The sequence below is a fragment of the Myotis myotis genome, unplaced genomic scaffold (genome assembly GCF_014108235.1).
Source record: "Myotis myotis isolate mMyoMyo1 unplaced genomic scaffold, mMyoMyo1.p scaffold_m19_p_47, whole genome shotgun sequence".
Classification (NCBI taxonomy): Eukaryota; Metazoa; Chordata; class Mammalia; order Chiroptera; family Vespertilionidae; genus Myotis; species Myotis myotis.
In genome coordinates, this window is record NW_023416354.1 from 1,037,940 (window position 1) to 1,057,945 (window position 20,006).

General features: G+C 58.6%; 1 protein-coding gene across 1 annotated transcript; it reads right to left on the bottom strand.

Annotated features, from left to right (window-relative positions):
- Positions 1–11,763: 11,763 nt before the first annotated feature.
- Positions 11,764–19,887, bottom strand: SNRPD3 (small nuclear ribonucleoprotein D3 polypeptide). Its single transcript, XM_036307418.1, has 4 exons — positions 19,730–19,887; positions 18,563–18,706; positions 13,326–13,518; positions 11,764–11,990 (listed from the first exon to the last, which is right to left on the bottom strand). Exons 2-4 carry the CDS (start codon positions 18,686–18,688, stop codon positions 11,929–11,931), a joined length of 381 nt encoding a protein of 126 aa, XP_036163311.1. The 5' UTR covers positions 18,689–18,706; positions 19,730–19,887; the 3' UTR covers positions 11,764–11,928.
- Positions 19,888–20,006: the final 119 nt, after the last annotated feature.

Sequence of the window (20,006 nt, forward strand, 5' to 3'; positions counted from 1 at the left end):
GAGCGCCTGGCCCTTTAAGAGGAGCTGTCCAGACCAGCAGAAAGCAGGCTGCGGTCTGGGGCCCTGTCTGGGTCAATCCACCCCCCCCCCCCCCGCCCCCCAGCTGGCATCTGGGACGCCGCGAGCGTGAACGGTGTTTAAAATGTAAACGGCAGAGCTGCGAGGTGAATCAGCCAAACTCTCCAGAGGCACAGATTTCCACCTGGGACGGCACCTGGAGCCCAGGCACAGCTGGGCATTCTGGGAAACAGCTAGGTTGCCCCCTCGTGTCCAAGAGGCTGGGATTTGAGGTGCAGTGAGAGGCCTGTCCTGCCCCATAACCCACAGGGACTCGGCAGTTGAGGCCTTTGGGTGTTCCCTCCTGGCCCCTCTGCCTCTGTGCCCCGGGGCTTATGCATCAAACAGGGCACCCTCGGCTGGGGGACACACGTGGGTTCTGGGGCCCCTCCGCCCTGTGCCTGCCCCACCAGCTTGCCCGCCTCTCCTCTCACCGGACACTCTAATGAAAGCCTTAGCGCCAACGAGCCCTGGGTGAGAGTAACAGGAGGCCAGGCGCCTCGACGGCAGGGTCTATGCAGGGAGGAGAGACTTGGAGACGAAACAAGGAAGCTGGTGGGCCCGGGAGGGAGATGCCAGGCCCCTGAGAAGATGGGGATGGTGACATCCCTTACTGAGCGGGGGCACGGCTGGGGGGTGGGGGCAGCTTCAGGACAGACGGACACACCCAGTCTGAGCTGAAGAGGTGGAAGAGGCAAAGGCTCCCGAGAGAATTGGAGGACAGTGGCCTTTGGGGGTCATCCGAGGAGCCCCCAAAGGATCTCCCAGACAAGCCCAACCCCAGCGTGGTGTTTCACCTCCAGGGAGCCGACTAAGGGCCCTGGGACCTGCTTATCACCCCTCTGATCTCCCTGCTGCACCGCCCCTCTCACCTGAAAGGTCCCCTGGGCCTTAGCCGGTTTTGCTCAATGGATAGAGCGTCCGCCTGCGGACTGAAGGGTCCTGGGTTCAGTGCCGGTCAAGGGCACACGCCTGGTTTGCGGGCTTGATCCCCAGTGTGGGGCGTGCAGGAGGCAGCCGATCAATCCATGATTGTCTCTCATCATTGATGTTTCTCTCTCTCCCTCTCTCTTGCTCTCTGAAACCCATAAAAGTATATTTTTAAAAGACCCACCTGGCCCTGGACAGCAAGGCTTAGGGAGAGAGATGGAGAGGGCAGTGGATGGGAGGGGCTCTGCTGGCCGGGAGGGGGCCCGGACAAGGACAAGGGTGGCCCGACTCCTGGTTCACTCAACTGTTCACCACCCACAGGATCTGGGCCTCGAGGGGACCCTCCTCACCGCCACCCTCTACGGAAACATGCCATCCTCGATCTGGTGGACCCCATCTCCCACGACCTGCACGTGACCCTGGCCTGGGACCTGCAGTGCCCCAAGAGGGTGAGGCCGGTGGGCAGTGCCTCGGGCGAGGTGGTTTGATTGGCAGGGGGCAGGGGAGCCCGGGACTCATGGGCTTGCTGCCGGGCCTTGGGCAGGTCAGTGCCCCCTCTGGACCCGGTGCCAGTTTCAGGGCGTTAGGCTGTGTTTTTCAGCCCTGAAAAGGCATGTGCTAGGTCGGCCTGAGGCAAGCGCCGTGCCCCAGGCCCTGAGGCCCGGCAGGCAGTTGTACGGGACGCTGCGGGCGGGACACAGAAGGTCCTGACCCCAACTCCCAGCCTCCGCTCCTGGACCAGGAGAGCCGCCCTCCCCATCCTCAGGTCCCCTTCCTGCAGGGATTCCCTTGGGGACAAGGGCTCACTGCTTCCCACAGCACCGAGAGCCACAGGCAGGCCCCTCCTCCTGGTGAGTGGCACCTGCTACCAGCAGCCTCCCCCACCCCCAGTATGCACCCCGTCTTCCCAGAACCCGGCTCTGAGGGCACCTGCAGACATCCCGCCATGAGCATAGGAGGTGCCAGGCTCCTGACACAGCCTATGGCCGGCCCCACCCCCACCCCCACCCCTTAGTCCCAGTGAGTCCCGCGTGAAACCGGGCACCCGTCCCGCGTCCTGCCGGCTCCAGAACTCCCACGTCTCTATGCAGCCATCACCAAGGAGGCAGAGGTGGCCTTGAGCCTTCACAGTGACCCCTGGGGCTGGCAGCTCCGTGTGCGCACGCTGGGACAGAGCTGATAGAGAACTCGTGGGTGGGAGCGTGCCCGGTGCCAGCCTCCGGAAGCAGGGCACCCGGTTCTGCCCACGCTGGGCCTCCGCAGGGGCGTCCTGCACCATGTTAACCCTCCCAGCGCGGGCAGCCCAGACCCCGGCCCGGCCCCGCAGAAGCGGCTCGAGGGAGAGGGAGGGGGAGCAGAGTGTGCTGACCTGGCTCGTTCCTAGCCTCTGGGGGTGGCGTCAGGGGAGCGGGGCTCCCTGGAGGGGCTGGTCCTGCCTCCCCTGGGACAGTCCCCGGGGAGCTCGGAGGGTGGGCAGCGAGCCCGCTGATAGCCTGAGATGCTGGCCCGGGGCCTGAGGACAGGGAACAAGGGCCCATTGTCCGGGCTTCCTCCCGCCGGGCACTGCGGGCCTCAGACCAGCCTGCTCAGCTCCGGCGGGCAGCCTCCCGGGCTCGGTGCCAGGCCACGGCTGGGTCGGGGTGGGCAGGGGAGACGGTGGGCAGCTCAGGGCTCCATGATGAATGGCTGTGCTCTCCCACAGACTTGGATCCCCAGGGCCCCGAGGGGTGGGAGGATGTGGCCTCACCCTCCCAGCGCTGTCCCCCTCAGGACTCTCATCTACCACCTCACCCCTCACTCCAGGCAGCAGCGAGGGGCCAGCCTGCCCCCCAAGAAGACCCCGAGCTGGTAAGGGGAGGCCAGCCACAGCCCCCCTCACGCCCCCAGGGTCCCTCCCGGGCTGATGCGGAGAGGCGGGGCCAGCCCTGGGGGAGCACCAGGCTTCTCTCAGAAAGAGACGGAAGCCTGACACCCCGCCCTGTGGGCCGACCCCCTCCTCTCCATCGTGGTCCCAACCCTGGAGGCCAGTCCGGCCGAGGGCAGTAGACACTCCCCACGCCCAGCCGCACACTCCGTATGACCCGCTACTCACTCCCCGAGGCCTCCACCTCTGGCCTGGCCCCGGGCAAAGCTGACCTTAGCAGGTGTCAGCTGAATCGCAGCGGACAGGCTGTGAGGGAGACAGTTCTGGGTGTGATTCCCATCTTACTGGGAAGGAAACTGAGGCAAAGTGGCTTGCCCAAGGCCAACCCCTGCCCCCGCCCCCGGATTTTCCTGCATCCCTCTGGGAATTCGGTGCCAGGCCTTTACAGCTGGCCTGGTAGCTCACTCTGCCACGCATCCTCCTGTCACTCACTCCAGCCCAGCCCAGGAACAGGCACCTGGACCCAGAGGCCCAGAACACAGCCCTGGGCTGTGCGGCTGCTGGACCAGGGTCCGAGCCCAGGGCTGCTGCACCAGGTGGCTTGCCCCAGCCCGGCTCCTGCTACCCGCCTGGCGGTGCTCCCAGCACATGGGATGGGGTGATGGAGGCCCCGGAGGTCCCCCAGGACCCAGGCGTCCGGTACTCAGCCTGGGGTCGAGGGGATGGAAGGAGGAGGGGCTCAGCAGAGGCTGGTCGGCCCAGCACGCTGTGCAGACCCCCTAATAAAGGGGGTGCTCCCCCTGCCTCATCCTTTCCGCATCGTGGACACCCTGCTGCGGGGTGGGGAGAGGGGGAGCCAAGCACTCAGGGACCCTGCCCGTCCAGAAGGGAGGGACCAGCCCGACCGGCGTGGCTCAGTGGTTGAGCGTCGACCTGTGAACCAGGAGATCACGGTTCGATTCCCGGTCAGGGCACAGGCCCGGGTTGCAGGCTCGATCCCCAGTGGGGGGAGTACAGGAGGCAGCTGATCCATGATTCCCTCTCATCATGGATGTTTCTATCTCCCTCTTCCTCTCCCTTCCTCTCTGAGATCAATAAAAATATTTTTTTTTTTTTAAAAAAAGGGAGCGACCAAGCCCACACGGACACCCAGGTGTAGGGGTCAGGCCCTCTGTGGGCTGGGGAGTTAGAGGAGGCCTCACATCCGGGCAGGGCTTGGGCCGGGCTGGGGAGGGCAGAGCTCAGAGCGGGGCCCACAGCAAGCGCATGCCTCAGCCCGGGCTGCTGCCAGGAAGCCAGGCTCGTCTCCCACTGAGCCCAGCGCTGCCCTCCACCCCCGGCTGCCATCCTCCCCCCCTCCCCCCGCTGCCCCCCTCTCCCGGCTGCCGTCCCCCAGGCCTCCTGTACGTGGTGAGTGGGCAACTCCAGGGGGTTAGGAAACATATCAGAGTGGAGACAGAGGTGTTCCCTCCGGGCTCTGGGGCCCATGCACACAGCCCTTCCCTGTGGGGACCCAGGAGCATGTGTGGGGCAGAGGTGAACACAGGCAGCAGCGGGGGCTCTGGGGCCAGGAGTCCTCGGCTGCCCAGGAGGCGCCTGCCCCCAGCAGAGGGCTCCCTTCCCACAGGCACCATCGGGCAGGCTCCGGCGGGAAGCCGAAAGCCAGCGGAACCCTCGGGCGTGGGGAGGGCTGGAGCTCGGCCCACAAGGTGCAGGCAGGGCAGAGACAAAAGAGGAAGGTAGGGATGTGCAGGGGAAACAGACCCGGGCGAGTGATGCCCACGGCCGAGGCCTGGAGGGCAGGGAGTGGGCAGAGGGACCCTGCTGGATGAGGAGACCCTGCAGCGGAGGGAAGCCCCATGGGCCAGGGAGAAGGCGGGGGTCCTGGGTCCGTGTGCCCGGCCCCCAGCTCTGACCAGGGGCTGCGCGTCGCATGGACTCCACAGCATCCTCGGGCCGGTGCTGGACGGCGGCCTTGGGGCCGGGGGAGATGGCCAAGGAGGCTGAGCACAGGAGGTGCTGGTCCCGGGACCAGGCCGGGGCAGGGAGGAGAAGGCGCTCCCCGTCTGTGCTGCCCCCCGGCCCCAGGTCAGGTCCCCGGTCCGCACTCTCCCAGGAGCCCCGACGGAGGGGGTGGAGGGGTGTGGAGCTCCTGTCAGCCCAGCTCTGCTCCTGACTGGCTGTGAGCCCTGCCAGCCGCCCCCTCCATGCCTGGTCTGTCCTTTCTCCCGGGGTCTGGCCCCACCCAGGCCACCTTGCCCAGTGGCCCGGGGGCCACAGAAGCATCTCACTGTGTCCGCACCCGGGGGCATGGGGCTGAGGGTGGGAAAGCAAGGTGGGAGGAGGAAGGGGCCGGTGGCCAGGCCGGGAATGGGGAGCCGGCCCTGGGCCCGGACGGCTGATAAGCCCGCTGCCACCCAGGCAGCCCGGCTCCGTGCCTCCTGCTGGAGCGATGCCAGGTCCCTGTTGCCCTCCCCCGGCCCCCCTCAATCCCTGCCCACCACTGGCCCGGATTCAGCCCACGAACCTGAGTGTCCCGTCGGCGAGATTCCCCCGGGACGGTGCGAGGACCTGGGCTGGTGTTGCGGGCGGGCGGGCAGGCGGGCGGCTCTGGGAGAATCCAGGCGGCGGCAGCTGGTCTCAATCTCCCCGCCTCTTGGACTGAGACACTCGATGGAACAGCCGAGCTGGAGCACGAAGTGAAGCGGCCCCAGAAGAGGGTTGGCCTTGCTGCCGCAGGTATCCCAGCCCTTCCGGCCTCCCCCCCTCCCCCCCGGGTCCCCCACAGGCAGGGACACTCGGGAGGGGCTGTGACTCAGGGCTCGGTGGGCAGTGACCGCCGGACGCTCAGCCCACGTTCCAGGCGGAGGCAGCGGCAGGTGGGCCTCCCTCGGGCCAGTCCTGCCCGGCCCGGTGTGGAGGCAGCCGGGCCACGCCACCCGCCACCCGCCACCCGCCACCCGCCGGCGGTGTGGTCCTCTCGAGGCCGAGGCCGGTCCCTCATCTTGGGAACCGGGTACACCAGGCCCCCCCTAGTCCCGCTGGGTGGAGCGAGGATGACATCAGGTTTGGAAAGCGCCTGCTGCGTGGGGGGCACAGGGCGCGGCGGGTCAGGAGGGCCTCCACCCAGGGATCCCGGGTGAGGATGGCAGGAGCCCAGGCCTTTGGGAGGCGGCAGAGGCAGGGCTGAAGCCGTTTCTGTAACGAGCATCTCTGAAGCCTTTCTCGGGGCCAGGCGCTGTCCGATGGCCTCGGGCGCCTTCAGTTCTCTCTGGGCTGGAAGGAGGTGTGAGCCTACTATCACCCCCATTCTGTGGACGGGTGAGAGACGGGGAGAGGTGAGGCCATGTGTCCAAGGTCAGAGTCTAGAACTGGAGGGGCTGGGATGTGAGCCAGGCTGCCTGGCATCAGCCTGCCATGCCTAACCCGGTGTGATCGCCTCTCTCCCAGCGGGCCTGGCCCAGGAGTCACCGGACTCCTGAGCAGGCCACTTCCCTGGAGGCCACTTCCCGTGGAGTCAGGAGGCCACCTCAAGGGCCTCCTGTGGCCGGGAGCAGACCTCCGGGTGCGGCCCCTGGAGAGAGACCAGTCAGGCCCTTCCCGGGCCTCAGTTTCCTTGTATGCAGAATGGGTGGGAGGAGGACGGTGAGGACGCGGGCTCTGCCCTCTCCCAGGATCGAAAGGGACTAACGAAGAATGGGCTTGGGAGCACGTCCCTCAGGGGCTGAGCGTCAACCCAGGAACCGGGAGGCCGAGGTTCGATTCCTGGTCAGGGCACAGGCCCAGGTTTCAAGCTCGATCCCCAGTGGGGGGCATGCAGGAGGCAGCCGATCCATGATTCTCTCTCATCATTGATGTTTCTCTCTCTCTCTTTCTCTCTGACATCAATAAAAATATATTTAAAAAATAAAATCAATTAAAAATATTTAAAAATATTTAAAAGATGTTTTTTCCAGGTATTGAATTCTAGATATATATATATTTTTAATCATCACTGAGGGAAAGACAGAAACATCGATGTGAGAGAAACACATTGATTGATTGATTGCCTCCTGCACTCAGGGCCAGGGCCGGGGAGGATCCTGCAACCGACGTACGTGCCCTTGACTGGAATCGAACCTGGGACCCTTCGGTCCGCAAGCTGACACTGTATCCACTGAGCCACACCGGCCAGGGCTGCATAGTTAATTAACCAATAATTTAAAGATGTTGCTTCACTTCCTTCGCGCTTGCATTACTCCCAGCGAGACATGCCATCCTTGTCTTAGCTTCTTTGATGATAACCTTTCTTTTTTTCTCTAGCCACTGCTTCTTTTTTTCTCTTCACCGCTGGTTTTGAGCGATGCCTCCGTATCGTTTTCCTCATGCTTTTTCTACCTGGAGTTCGTTTAGCTTCTTGGATCTGTGGGTTTATACTTTTCATCGAATTTGGGAAGTTTTGGGCCCCTATTTCTTCAAATAACTTTTCTGCCCCCCTCATTGCCTCTGAGGGGACTCCAGCTGCCCATACACGAGGCCCATGAAGTTGCCCCATAGCCTTTCCTTTCCGGATTCTTTTTTCTTGTTTCATTTTAGTTTCTATAGTCAAGCCTTCAAGTTCACTCGCTTCTTCTTCTGCGATGTCTCCTCTGCTGTGAACCCAGCTATAGAAGTTCATGGGAAGGTTTTTCTTCTCTCTTCCTCCTCCTCCACCTCCTCCTCTCTCTTTAAATCTTCCATCTCACTACCTTTTTGAATTTATAAACAGTTACAATGTTTTGATGTCCTTTTCTGCTAATTCTGACATCTGCGCCAGTTTTAAATCTGTTTTCGTTACTCTCATCCTGGGCTGTGCTCCTTGACTATTTGGTCATCTCTGATTGGACGCCAGACATTGTGGATTTTACCTTGAGGGCGCCAGCTCCTTTTATATCCTCACAAATCTTTTTGAGTGTTGCTCCAGGATACGGCCTATTGGCCTGGAAATACTTTGACTCTTTCAAGTCTTATTTTTATGAATTGTTAGGCACGTCCAGAGCAGTGCTCAGTCGAGGGCTAATTATACCTCACTGATGAGGCCAGACTTTCCTGCGAACTGGTACAGGGTGGCCCACGCAAATACTGCCTTTATAATTACTCAACGTGTGTGGATACATTTTTGGGACACCCTATATTAATATTTTTTTACATTTAATTATGTTTTTAATCCTCACCCGAGGATATTTTTCTATTGATTTTTAGAGAGTGGAAGAGAGAGGGAAAGATTGATGTGAGAGAAACATCGATTGGTTGGCTTCTGCATGAGCCCCCGACCAGGGCCTGGGCCGGGGAGGAGGCTGCAACCCAGAATCGAACCCAGGATCCTTCGGTCTGCAGGCCGGCATTCTACCCACTGAGCCAAACCAGCTAGGGCATACATTTAATGTTTATTTGTATGAAGTTTTTTTTTTTGTTTTTTGTTTTTGTTTTTTTTTCGGCAAATGTGACTCTTTAATTCGACTTCTTGAGGCGTCCTTCTGTGATTCGCGGGGTTGTATGAAGTTTTGACATCTTGGGGCCTAGCTAAACCTGGAGAGACTGCCTCTCCCAGAGTTGGTTAATTCCTGAAAGATAGTAAACCACGTGCCCGCGAGTAGGACACTCACGTGCACATTAACGAATCAGTCTGCCCCCCGCTTCCTGTGACTCTCACACTGCCAGCCACTATCTTCCCTGCCCTCAAGCCACCTGGCCAAGCACGGGGAACTGGGGACCACCCCATAGCCAGAGCCCTCTGCATGAACTCAAAATACCCGATTCTACACTTGCTCAGCACTGCCACCCTGCCTCACCCCTTCCTTCCGTGGAAACCACAGCACTAACTCACCCTCACCCCCGCCTCCTGCCACACCCCGTGAGGCCCAGGAGGCCCGAGTGGAATGGTCTGCTCCCTCCTCTTGGGAACTACAAGTAGGAACTGCTTGGCGGCAGTTGTCTCTGTCTGTCGCCTCACCACAGCTGATTAACACGAAGTCCTTGGTACGGATCAGAAGGGCAGTCTGCCTCTACCCAATCTCCGGTCTGGCTGGGAAGAGGGACCATTCCAGCTCAGCTTGCTGCCAGGCACCGTCCTAACCCTTTCCACGGCTCGCGCCCAAGCCTCGGTTAGTGTCCGTGGATGAAGAATGGGGTCCCAAGGAAAGTCATCTAACAAGGTGACCTGATCGTAAGTTCCTAACTGGGCAGGTCACGCTGCGTGGCCACACTCCAGGGCTATGACTTCTTCAAACGATTTTTAAAAAATCTATTTTTATCGATTCCAGAGAGGAAGGGAGAGGGAGAAACATCAATGATGAGAGAGAATTCTGGATCGGCTGCCTCCTGCACGCCCCCTACTGGGGACGGAGCCCGCAACCCAGGCCTGTGCCCTTGATAGGAATCGAACCGGGACCTCCTGGTTCATAGGTCAACACTCAACCAGAGCCACGCCAGCCGGGCTAAAAAATTCCACATTTTTTACTGGGAACATTTAATTAGAAACAAAACGCGAGAACCCCCTTCACTGTCAGGACATCGGTAGGGAGACGACTAAGGGTCGCCGTGTAGAGCCGTGCACGGCTGGCACTCCCGCACGCTTTCTGGGGTGAACCGTGCCCGAAGCCCGCCTTTCAGATTCTGGGTGCAACTCACTGCTAAGTGTAACGGGTGCTGTTTTACAGTCAAGTAAAACTTATGCAGTGGTCTCTCTCTCTCTCTCTCTCTCTCTCACACACACACACACACACACACACACACACACACACACACACACACTCGAGCCCAGGGCCCCATACACGGGATCAGGATCACCCAGCTGGTAGCAGGGTTAGTGCTTAGAATGCAGATCCCCGAGCCCCCTCTAATCCAACTAACCACCATTCCTAGGGTGGGGCCTTGGAATTTTTTTTTTTGAATCCACTATTTTTAAAATCGTTGCTGAAAGTATTACATAGATCCTCCCCCCCACCCCCCAAAACCACTTCTAGCCGGCTCCTGTCCCACCCTCCAGGCCCTCACCACCCGTTGCCTGTCCACGGGTGGTGCCTAGATGCAGACAAGTTCACTGGGTGATCTCCTCCCGCCCCCTCCCCTGCCTTCCCTGAGGTTCCAGTCTGCTCTGCCGTCTCTGGGGGAATCTTCATTTCCAACAGGACGCCCAGCTGATGTTGGAAACCACTGCTCCCACTCGCCATACTCACATCCAGGCTTCACGGCCAAATAACCCACGTCTGCACAAGGCGACGAGCACAGAAGCCACGCAGCTGACGCGGGGGGGTGGGGCAGTCACTTCTACCTGAGAACTCATGGAGAAAGACTCTAAAGAGAAACTCAAGGAACAGGTTTTTCTGACCAGAAACAACACATTCATTCTTGGTCAAATCTAAAACAACTCCAAGTGGGGAGTAAGTTCATCGGAGATGCCACACCCAGGAACCCCTCCCCTGGAGTGGTGCCGCTTCACGCTTCACGGAGCCACCAGGCAGGTCGTCACGAGTGGGAGGAGCTGGGGAGCTGGAGCAAGACGCAGCGGCTGCTCTGGGGAGTCTGAAGCCTTACTTGCCGTGCCTGGGTACCTGCCCGACCTCACCAAGGCTTGCTCCTTAAGAGGGTGGTGGTGGTTTTTTAATTTAAGAGAGGAGAGAGAAAACACCATTTGCTGGTTCACACATTTATGCATTCACTGGTTCTTTGTGTTTTCTTCCCAATTATTTTGAGAGAAAGGGAGAAACGTTGATGTCAGAGTGCAACATTGGTCAGCTGCCTCCTGCACGGCCCCCCACGCGATGAGGCCTGCAACCGGGCATGCGCCGACCGGGAATGGAGCTGGCACCTTTTGGTGTACAGGATGCTCCACCAAACGAGCCACACCGGCCAGGGCTACTGGCTGATTCTTGCATGTGCCCTGACCAGGCCGGTCACTACGGTTCTTTGAATTACCGTTTAATATTAGACTACTCCCGATACATTGAACCGCCACCTGGATGTATCAAGACAACATGCTAACCCAGCGGTCGCCAGGCTTTCAGACCTCACGGAGCACTGGTTGGCATCGCTGCTCTAACCACCTGAGCGACCGGCCAGGACTGCTCCTTCGGGCGTTGTATTACAGGAATACTAAAGAGGCTGTTACCTCTTGGCAGTGTCCTGAGGATGAAGCGAGGCTTGTTGAGAAAACCTGTCTGACGCCAGCTGAACAGATGCGCTGGACCGTCTCCCTCTTCCATCACCTGAACACTGAGTGCAACGGGCGATGTGCCACGGGCCAATCACGGACCGTCCGCAGGGACTCTGCTGTCGCTCATCCTTGACTGAGCCCCTGGCAAGACCTTTCAGCCTGACTCCTGCCGAAGCTTTCCCCATTTCCGTGTCTGCCAGTTTTTTGCTTTGCCTGCCCTACCCTCTACCTTTGTGACACTGAAAGCTGTGGTTGTGCCAATCAATGGGGAGATGCTCTGATAAACGCCCAAGAATCCGTCCCCACAAACCTGCTTACAAAGCCAGGAGGGGAGCCATAGACGGTCACTACGGTTCTTTGAATTACCGTTTAATATTAGACTACTCCCGCCAAATGCGAAGCCACCAGGGTTTCCAGGCTCAGAGGTCAGAGGACTGGACTGTATCACGGGCCAGGACCACCCATATGGTGTTTTTCAAGCTGAATTGCTGACGTTTCCATAAAGGTGACCTGAACGCAGCACCACGCAACGCCCACGTCTGCAGATAAAATGAGAGCCTGTGCGCGCGCTGAGGGCTTAGCCAGCCAACTGGCCTGGAACAGCACTTTCAACTTTTATCAAGAACTGCGCTGCTTCAAAGTCCTGGCCTGGTCCCAGGAGATCTTCCAGGGTGTCAGAGTTTAACCTGCTGCCAAAGCAAACAGAATGCCAAACTCCAAAATGAACACATAATCCGCATTTTCACAAAAAGAAAAAACAGCCACCATCTTTATTTAGTTGAATATTTCTCCTGATCTAAAAAGAAAGATGTCAAAAGAACAGTGAGGACCATACACAGAGCACACACGCCAGCGAACCCAGAGGATCTGCAAAGACAAGGGCACAGTTCTGAGCAGCAGACATTTATCTTCGCTTCTGGAAGATGTTCCCGCGCCCCATTCCGCGTCCTCTTCCTCTCGCGGCCACTAGAAGGGGGAGAGAGGACCAGTCCAGTCAGCATGGCAGCGAGTGCTCGCGCCCCAGGGCCTGGAGCTCTGGGACACGGGCACAGGGAGGGCTTGAAAGGCCACCTGGCCCCACACCACGCTCGCCCCCATCGCCTTTCACGAAGGAAAATGGGAACCAGAGGGACAAGCATTGACACGGAGCGCCCGAGCGGCAGCGGGCACAGACCCCGGCCTTCCAGCCGGCACCGCTCTCCGCTAGAGGCTGACGGGCAGAGCACCGAGAGCAAAGGTCGTGCGGGGAGCAAGTCTGAGAACCACGGAAAGACGAATTCCCAGAGCTGGCCTAGCGCGAGCTCATGAAACAGGGCAGATGCATTTAGTTCACACTTAAAATGTGGGAACACAAATAGTTAAATGTTAACATCTGTTAAATCTGGGTGAGGGGTTTCACTGTCCTTTGAGCGATTCTGCTTGTATGAAACGTCTTACAATAGCGACACAAAAAGAAAACAAACTCACAGAAAACACAACCATACAAGTGGCACAGGAGCCTGCTCTCTGTGACTACGGGTCTCGGGGAGCCAGGGGCTCCAAGGGACGGGGAAATATTCTCATGGCTACAAACTGGAGCCGCCCTCTCTCCGCCTAGAGCAGCGGTTCTCAGCCTTGGCTGCCATTAGGATCACCTGGGAAATCTTTTTAAAACCCTGATTCCTGGGCCTCATCCTCCGGAAATTCTGATTCTTTGTTACTAATGTTGTGGCCCCACCCCATAACAAAAAAACAGAATTTCTGGAGGATGAGGCCCAGAAATCAGGATTTTAAGATAATTCCCGGGTGATTCTAATGTGCAGCCAAGGTTGAGAACCGCTGGCTTAGAGCCTGGAGCTGCCCTGACGGGGGAGGGAAGCCACCTGAGAACCAGCCACATGCTGACAGCACCAGGGCCAGGGCTCGGAAAGGCACAGGTGGCTCCGGCGGAAGCCAGCGGACCTGGCCGGCTCACTGCCAAGTGCCTCCTGGTGCAGAGCCACTGGCTTCGCCTTTTGCTGGAGATGGTGGTGTCACGGGGACAGTGAGCATGCGCTCCCGGGAGGGCAGGGGAGCTGGCCTTTCTGCCATCATTCCTTGTCCAGGACAAAAGGTCCAGAGTTTCTATCTCCCCATCACCGCCTCTTGCCTAGGACGGGCAAGATGAGCGGAAGGCATTTTAAAGGATTCCTTTATCGTATCTTTAAACCCCAAGCTACCTCACCAGATACACACAGCAGCTAAAGATGCTGGTAGAGAACCAGTGACTTTCCCCGCACTGTTAAACCTGTACGTTAAAGCCAGCGCGTCGGGAACACCTACCTTGGGCCTTCAGAATCGCAGCTTTTCCCCGGCCGGCCCCCGAGCCTTGGTTTTTATTTTTCATGCTCTTTAACATGGGCGCGTTTTTCAGCATGTCAGGCAGAATCAGAAAGCGGATCTTGCTCCCACGGATGTACACCTGCTCCAGCTGGGCCACACGGCCGTCTCTGTATGTGACTGTGATGTTGGACATCTGGAAGAAAATCACCAGCTCATCAGCAAGGGCCAACAGGCCAGGGGAGAACAGGGGCACACAGAGGGGGAGGAGCCCTGGCTGGTGGTGCTGGGGGTCCAGAAACGCACCAACTACCATCATGAAATAAAGGAACAGGCAAAGCCAGGGCCTGTGCTAGGCCCTTACATACACGGTCCTCACAGCACCTCCAGTGGGTACGAGCTTTACCACTTTTACAGCTAAAAACACGAAGCTCTTGTCCAAAGTCCAACAGCCAGAATGCAGGGAGTCGCCTCACACCCAGCGGCTGGGCTCCAGGGCACCAGCTCTGCTCTTCTGCCCCATCAGCGTGCGAGGCGCTCTCAGTGGTGATACCTGGAACAGCTCTGACCTGCCTGTCCCAACTCTGCCCTCTCCTGCATCTGCCCGCACAGGCTGCAATGCCATGGAGGCCACAGGCAGGCGCCAGATGCGGTTCTATCCCCCGAGAGTACACTCTGGACCACTCCTCTGGCTTGAGTGACTAGGGCCTGAGAAGCATGAAGGGCCTGGAATACCAAGAGGGTTAAGGAAGGGCTGGCCCCAGAGAGACAGGACGCTCAGGCAGGAACCTACAGATGCAAGGACTGCAGCAGTGGACTTGGGACGAAGGACAGGGCAGCACTTTGGGAAGATGAACATGCTACATGGATAACTGAGGGAGGGAGGCGGGGAGCCGAGAGGTGAGGTCGGCCAGGAGGCTGGCGTGGCATGGGAAGGGGACATAAGCCTGCTAGCGCCAATCTCAATGGGCACCACATTTCCCAGGAAAAGGAGCTGATTTTATGAGTCTTCTGGAGGAAAGAGGGTTACAATTTATTCAGAACGGGCCACGCCCACTGCAGAGACGGGTGCTGTCTCCCGGGTCCCTGACAGAAGGCTGGCATCTCAGACTCACTCGTTCTCTTCTTCAAGTGCCAGCTGACCACCAGCCTGTGCCTGACGCCCAGCGCGCAGAGACGAGCACTCCAGGGCCGCCCGCCCGTATCTGTGAGCTGAACAGTTTCTAGAGGTGCAACCACTGACCCTGTTAGACCCTCAGGGCTCAAGTTTCCCATCATCTTCGGCTCCAGGCCCACCCCCCCCGTTTCTTAGCAAATGTCCAGTGTCTACGTCCTTGCCACCTGTTCTTGCCTCGAAGAACATCCTCACCTCTGGTGCCACAAACGAACAGCAGGGGTGCGGGTAAGACTGCCCGAGAAACGTGGACCCGGCAAGGTTCACAATACCAGCCCACCTGTGACCCCACAGAGGGCAGAGGCCCAGCCCCACCATTGGTCAGGGATGTAGCCCTGCTAAGTCTCCTGGCTCCCGGGAGCCTCAGTTCACTCACCTACAAAGTGAGGGAAAATACCCCATAACAAAGCCAGCGTCCCAGGAGATGGATGGCACACACCCTCGGGGATAGAGCCTGCCACCATCCCCCCTAGAGAGGGAGCGGCACAGCCACCAGAGGCAGAGCTGTCTCCGTTCCCTGCCTGAGGCCACACTGCCCCCGTGTGGCCTGCTGGGGTGAGCCCAGGCCCCGACTGAGTCCGCTCTTCCGCACAGACCACCCCACACTGCCTAGAATCACCCAGGAGCAAATGAAATGAGACGAGTCTGTCTGAACGTTCCTGCTGCCTAGCACACGACAGGACCGCAGTAAATGGAGAATCCGAACAGTGACAGCTAAAATGGCTATTTTGGGGGAAGCAGATGAAATTAAAGGAAAAAAGTCTCCTTTGGGGGCTGGGCTGCCAAACACTTCTCCTTCAGCATAAACTGCACATCTCACTCCTGGTCACAATCTCCCAGCCCGTCTTGCAAATCCCTGACAGAGGCTGTTGTGTAAGATCAAACAGACGTAAACTACGTGTTTCACAAGCTGTGTGTGTTCTGGCCGGAGCGGGAAAGAGCCCAGTACCATCTGACTCCTATTAGAACCCCGAGAACGTCCGCTGCTACTCTCACGCTCCCCGGGAGCGCCAGCGGAAGTGACTGCGCCGTGTCCCGAGCCCGCAGTCCGCTGCCCACCCACCACACGGCGCCTTAATAAGCCTGAGCTACATTCCCATGTAAGACAAAGGCAGGAGCTCGAGTGAACTAGGTTTTAATATAAGCCGGGCAGAACACCCAGCTTACTCAACCTTCCCAAATAACCACAATGAAACACAGATGGCACAGCCAGCCCGACTCCCAAGGGAAACGGCGTCTTGGAGATCGCAGCACAGCAGTCCCCACGGCTCTCCATGGTCCGAAAAAAATGGAAAACTTCAGAAATAAGTGACTCATAAGCTTTAAACTGCGCGCCATTCTGAGTAACATAATGAAATCTCATGCCCTCTGCCCTGTCCCACCCGGGACGTGAATCGTCCCCGTGTCCATCCAATTCACAATATACACACTGCTCAGCTGTCAGCCCCTTAGTAGCCATCTGCTTATCAGGTCAACTGTCATGGTGTTCAAGTAACCCGTATTCTACTTAATCACGGTCTCATGGCCGTTTGTTACAGTATATTGTTATAACTGTTCTGGTTTATTATTAGTTACTGGAGGGCCGATGCACAAAATTCATGCAAGAGTAGGCCTTCCTTCCCCTGGCTACCGGCACCAGCTTCCGTCACAGCCCTGGCTTCGTCCAGAAGGTTGTCTGAAAGGACGCCTGGTCTAAATTAGCATAATTTACAAATTAAACTTTATCATAGGTATGAGTGTGTAGGATACTATCGGTTTCAAGCATTTCCTGGGGGGGTGGAGGGGGCCTTGGAACGTCCCCCCTTGGCTAAGAGGGGCTACTACACAGTGCAAACTGTTCCGGCTGCCCTCGCAGATTAATCCCGGGGGAGGCGCGCGGCTGGCCCCTGCTGCTTGACAAGCACCTGCTTATTTACTCCACAACCACAGTCCTAGGCTGAGGCGCTACTTCCATCCCTGGTTAGAAAGGAGGGAACAGAGGGTGAGAGGCCCACACCCACTCCGAGTCACACTGGGTGGCAGGCCGCACCCTGACTCCAGACGGCCACCCCCAGGGTCTGCGTGCTTCACCTCACACTGGCTGCATCTGAGACCAGCAAGGTCACGTGGCCCGACACCCTCACAGCACAAAGGGGCAGCCTGAGGTCCAAAAAATTGCTGGGTAAACACATCAGGCTTCCCTAACCCCCTCTACTCACCAAACTAAAGAACCTTACAATGAACGATGCCTTAGCCAGCGGACTGGATCTATGACAGTGGCGCCTCACCAGGGCAGAGGAGGCAAGCCCCACAGGACCTACAGAGCGCCCACCTCCCCATCTCCACGGCATCGACAGAGGAGAGAAACCTGCCGTCACCGATGCCTACCTCCCTGCCCCAGGGGGTCAACCTGGCAGGAATGATGCTCAACGCTACAAGCAATCACAAATAAATGAATAACCCTGGGAAGGAACCAGCAGTTAAGACACCTGATCTGACCAGCTGCTGTGGCTCAGTGGTCGAGCGTTGACCTATGACCCAGGAGGTCATGGTTTGATTCCCGGTCAGGGCACATGCCCGGGTTGCAGACTCCATCCCCAGTAGGGGGCGTGCAGGAGGCAGCCGATCCATGATTCTCCCTCATCACTGATGTTTCTCTCTCTCCCTCTCTGAAATCAACAAAAATATATTTAAAAAAAGACACCTGATCCAGTGTGACCGTGGGTAAGTCACTTTATCCAGCTGACCTTCAGTTTTCTCACCTGGGAAGCATTAAGTCACCATATGTTAAATCACGTGCAAGGGGCTGAGCTAACTGCTGCACACACATAACTCGTCTGGTCTGCAGGACAGCCCTGGGGTGTGGGTGGCACCCGTGGCAGTCTGGGGAGTACTCTGCTGAGATCTCCCTTCAAAGGAACAACAGTTTGTAAGGAACACAGGGAGCCGACAACCTCCAGCTGCACCTGTGGGCTCCAGAGAGGCCACTCCCTCCCCAGGCTGCCAGCCAATGACTGACCCCCGCAAGGGGACGAGGGCCAGCCATCAGGCCATTTCTGCCCACACTAGACTCTTCAGCCCCCCCTTCCCCTTTTTTAGTATGTTTTTATTGATTACAGAGAGGAAGGGAGAGTGAGGGATAAAAACATCAGTGATGAGAGAGAATCATGAATCGGCTGCCTCCTGCACGCCGCCCCCTACTGGGGATCAAGCCCGAAACCCAGGCATTTGTCCTGACCAGGAATCGAACCGTGACCTCCTGGGTCATAGGTCGACACTTGACCACTGAGCCACGCCGGCCGGCCGGCCTCTTCAATCTTGGCATCTGTACCACAGGACCAAAAGTAACACCATCCCATGTTACAGATGGGGAAACTGAGGGGGTTAACATGCCAAGGTCATATAAGATCCAAACCAACATCTGTTTACAAAGTCCACGCTCTTAACCGATGGCTGAAAGAACAAAGGAGAGTGTGCTGACACACTTTGCAATGTTACACAAATCCACATGATTTCAGCAAAAGGCAAAACCGTGCCAAGGGAAGGGCACCCTATCAGGAAGCTGCTCCATCAGTTACGGCAGGGTGGCATTCACAGCTGAGCCCTTTAATCGTATTCTCCCTACTAAGGGAGGACAACACTCTCCCCAAACCCACTTACCTCAAAAGGTAGTTGCTCTAATCAAACGAGACTCATGTCTCCAAGAAAAACGGCAAATAAACACAGTGTATGAATGTCACCTGCAAAGCGCTATGCAAACCTGTGGCGGCAAACGGATAATGGCCCAACCCGGGGGACTCCAAGGAAAGGGAGGAGGGCCTTCTCTGAGGCAGGTCCCCAGACCAGCGGAGAAGATGAAGGAGCGAAGAAAACAGAGGACAAAGCTGACTCTTCCAGAATCCCACGGGACTCTGATCCCTGCCCACCCCGTGGGCCTGCAACACCGTCCCTAGCACACAGGGGGCGCTCGACAAAGCCCTGCTCATGGGAACAGCGTCCAGGAGACCTCCCGTCACCACCTGTCACCACCTGTCTGCTCTCCGGGCCAGGGGCACCGGCGCCCGACAGCCGGAAGCGCAGGGGCTACCTGGCAGTTCATGTTGTCCTCCGCCTCGATGAGCTTCCCGCGGTACACCTCGCCGGTGTTGGTCTCGCACGTGACGATGTGGCCCTCGGCTTCGTGCAGGACTTTGATGGGCACGCCGATAGACATCTTGGCAGGAAGCGAGCTCTACAGAGAGAGAGGCAAGTTGGCTCAGCGTCCAGGGCCCGAGCAGGCACAGCCCATGCCTCCCTCCCTGCTGCCCTTTACCCCCATCAAATAACCAATTCTGCGCGTGGGTCGGGCACGAGGGGGCTGCAATGCATGGACCTTACAATGGATTGCCCACCCACAGTGGTGGGTAACCAACACCCTTCCGGGGACCCATGATATCGACCCGAGCTGCCCAACGCGGCAGCCGCTGTCTGCCTGTGGCTACTTAAATTATAAACCGACAGGCACATCTAGAAGAGGCCGTGCACTGAGTGCAAGCCCTCCGATGCCCTCTGACCCCCACGTCACCATCCAGGCTAAAAAGCAAACATCAGCGCGCGCACCGTTAACCGTGTGCCCTAAGCAAGGAGGCGCTCATCTCGGAGGAAAGACATGAGCACAGGGCTAGCGCCTGGCGGCTAAGGAAACACGGACAAGCCGTGGATGTTTTATTCCCGAAACGAGTGGCGGCGGAGGGTGGAGACTCATCGTGGGCGCGTGCGGCTGGGAGACAGGCTCCCCGAGGAATTAAACGTGGAAGCGGGAGCCGCTGCAAGACGGACAGTAAGGAAGGAAGGCGCCAACAGAAAGGCAACGGCCCCTGCGAAACGGACACGGCTTAGCAGCAGGGAAACGTGGTAAAACGCAGGTAACAGCGTGGAAAGCCCGCGGGCACCGGCGCCTGGAGGGAGATGGAGGCCACGATGCGAGGACGTCGTAAAAGGATGCAGGGGGGCGAGGCAATCGGCCGGAAATGGCTTCCCGGCCTCGGCCTGCACGCTTGGAGCCCACCGGCCCGGGGACGTACGGAAAGCCAAGGGCGGGTGCTAAATGGGCTCCCAGCGGGCGCCGCGGAGGCCACGCTGATGCTCGGCGGCCCGACTTCCCGCTCTCCCCTTCCCCGAGCCCCGCAGCGCCCCACGGCGGTGCGTCCTTCTCCGTCCCCGGCCGCTCACGGGGGCCTCGGCCTACCCCCGCCGGCCCCTGGCCTCTCCTCACCGGCTCCGGCCTCCTCTTCCCTCCCGGTGCAGCGGCGGCGACTCAGGCGACTGCGAGAGCGTGAGGCGAGCGAATGGCGGTCCCGCGCTCCCAGAATCCCTCGCGCTCCCAAAACGCCGCGCTCGGAGCCCGTCCCCTTCCGTTTCCTAGTGGAGAGCGTCCTCCTCACCCCGCCGGCTGGGAAACCTGGGCTCTGGCACGATCGTTCCGGCTCCGAGGGCTGATGACGGGGGGTGGAGGGGGTAGGAGGGGAAAAGGGAGGGGAGGTCCAGGTGCC

What these genes read in the sequence shown, in the direction of transcription:
- SNRPD3 (XM_036307418.1), bottom strand. Translation starts at nt 18,688, where the DNA reads ATGTCTATCGGCGTGCCCATCAAAGTCCTGCACGAAGCCGAGGGCCAC. An exon ending in AGGACAACATGAACTGCCAG is followed by an intron (nt 13,519 to 18,562) that starts GTAGCCCCTGCG and finishes ATTTTCTTCCAG; the next exon opens with ATGTCCAACATCACAGTCAC. An exon ending in TGCGATTCTGAAGGCCCAAG is followed by an intron (nt 11,991 to 13,325) that starts GTAGGTGTTCCC and finishes TCCCCCTTCTAG; the next exon opens with TGGCCGCGAGAGGAAGAGGA.